The 2,500-nt window shown below is 47.2% G+C and overlaps 1 protein-coding gene across 1 annotated transcript in view; it reads right to left on the bottom strand.

Moving 5' to 3' along the window:
- Window positions 1–2,500, bottom strand: part of poc1a (POC1 centriolar protein A) — a 56,633-nt gene that overhangs the window by 29,661 nt on the left and 24,472 nt on the right. The window contains exon 10 of the mRNA XM_079844580.1: window positions 585–824. Coding sequence (XP_079700706.1) covers window positions 585–824 — 240 coding nt within the window. The remainder of the gene's footprint in view (window positions 1–584; window positions 825–2,500) is intronic.

The following is a 2,500-nucleotide window of genomic DNA, read 5'->3' as shown; positions in this document are numbered from 1 at the left end:
CGGTTCAGAGCGTTATGAATCAGCGAGTCGATTCAGCGGTTTGAATCGCCAAATTTCAGCAGTTTGGCGGTTTGACACGCGATCCGAATCATGATTCGACTCACTGATTCATAACGCTCTGAACCGCTGAATCGACTCACTGATTCATAACGCTCTGAAGCTTCATGATGCCGTGTTTTGAAATCGTCATCACTATATAAGTCGTTATTTAGGGTTTTTTTGCGCACAGAAACTATTCTGGTCTTCATAAAGTTATTGTAGAGCCGCTGTAGTGAGATGGACTTTGTGACTTTAGTCTTTAGTGTCTTTTAAGGGTCTTGAGAGTGTAAAGTTGAGCCAATGGAGGCCTTTCAGAGCATCAGATTTACACTAAAATATCTTCATTTGTGTCTGAAGATGAACGGAGGTCTGACGGGTGTCCAACCACATGAGGCTCAGTCATTAATCACACAATTTACAGTTTTGGGTGAACTAACACTTTAAGACACTCTCGACATCACAAACAACTCAAAAAGCTAAAACGGTAAATTCCTGACAGTAATTCCACAGGATAAGTGTTGGTCATGTGTGATGATGGGCGGCACCTGAGTGAGCACGTCCAGCTGTGTGATGATGTGCTGTAAGGTGGAGGTCAGCGCGGCGGGCACAGAGGTCAGCGCGGCGGACACAGAGGTCAGCGCGGCGGGCACAGAGGTCAGCGCGGCGGGCACAGAGGTCAGCGCGGCGGGCACAGAGGTCAGCGCGGCGGGCACAGGGTCCAGCTCCACCAGCTGCGGGTCCACGGCGGAGTGTGAGCTCGGGGACACACCAGCGGCGTCCAACACCTGCAGGAGTGTGTGAACATTAGTGACATCTGACCTCTCACCCTCAGTCAACGTCTACATTACAACTGCTCAAACAATAAAGACTGATATTAACCCCAAGACGACAATGAGTAGACATCTCACTCCCGCATCTCACTCCCGCATCTCACTCCCGCATCTCACTCCCGCATCTCACTCCCGCATCTCACTCCCTCATCTCACTCCCACATCTCACTCCTACATCTCACTCCCACATCTCACTCCTACATCTCAGTCCCACATCTCAGTCCCACATCTCACTCCCACATCTCACTCCAGCATCTCACTCCTACATCTCAGTCCCACATCTCACTCCCGCATCTCACTCCCACATCTCACTCCAGCATTTCAGTCCCACATCTCACTCCCACATCTCACTCCAGCATCTCACTCCCACATCTCACTCCAGCATCTCACTCCCACATCTCAGTCCCACATCTCACTCCCACATCTCACTCCCACATCTCACTCCCGCATCTCAGTCTGGAGTTTGATAGTTTGGGCTCTGTAACTGTATTATTGTAGTGTGTAAGGGCTCTGTATGCATTATCTATAAGAAACGTTTAGTTATAATTGAATTCATTTAAGGACAGACACAGTTGAATAAAGACAACTGTTGAATAAAAATAAATAAAAAGCAATTTTGTAAAACTGCTGCACCGAACCGTCAGTTTTGTGTACCGTTACACCCCCAATGACTAAAGATGGTTAACTCAAACTCCTCCTCTATCCTTTCACAGACGTCCTGTCTCGTTCTCTTCTTCTGGAGTCTTTCCATCATCGTCCGACTCCAGTTAGATCATTAAAGGCTGTTTCAGTGTGTATGGTAATCGGAGCTGCTAACACGAGTTCTTGAAGCTCCGCCCTCTTCCTGAAAGGGGGCGGTGAGCAGCAACTCATTTGCATTTAAAGGGACTCACACAAAAACAACGCGTTTTGCTCACCCTCAAAAAGTGACAATTTTAACATGCCATAAAAATGACCTGTGGGGTTTTGAGCTGATACTTCACACACACAGACACGCACTCTCACACTTTCACATTCTCACACACACTCTCACACACACACACACACACACACACACACACACACACACACACACACACACACACACACACACACACACACACTCACACACACTCTCACACACACTCTCACACTCTGGGGACTTTAGAGGCTAATTTTGCATCTTGTAAAAAGGGGCATTATTGGACACCTTTAGTAATTTCTTTATTTTTATTTGATTTATTTGATCACTCAGGGTTAGGGCAATATTTGCCCGTGTGAGCTGGTGATTCCTGGCAAACATGTGCCGCCAGACCTCATCACATGTTCAGCGTGTCCGTCCACACGGAACTTCAGCTCCGCGCGCGCGCATGTGTGTGTGTGTCTGTGTGTGTGTCTGTGTGTGTGTGTGCGTGTGTTATCCTCACATCTCCAGCACTTCAGTGGACAGATGATTATCAGCAGGTTTGACCTGGACGTTTGTTTTCAAGAAGATTTTTTAAAATAAGACCTTATTGTGAAGTGTAACCACATTTCTATTGCTTTGATTCTCGATGTATGTTCAGTGTCACATGTTTAGCGTGTCACACCTCATGAACTTGCGTGTGCTACTTCATACCTAACTCTGATCTGATGGCATGAAACACCGGATC

The sequence above is a fragment of the Gobio gobio genome, assembly GCF_949357685.1.
Source record: "Gobio gobio genome assembly, chromosome: 19".
NCBI lineage: Eukaryota > Metazoa > Chordata > Actinopteri > Cypriniformes > Gobionidae > Gobio > Gobio gobio.
Note: the sequence above shows the minus strand (reverse complement) of the source record. Positions and strands in the feature narration are given on the sequence as shown.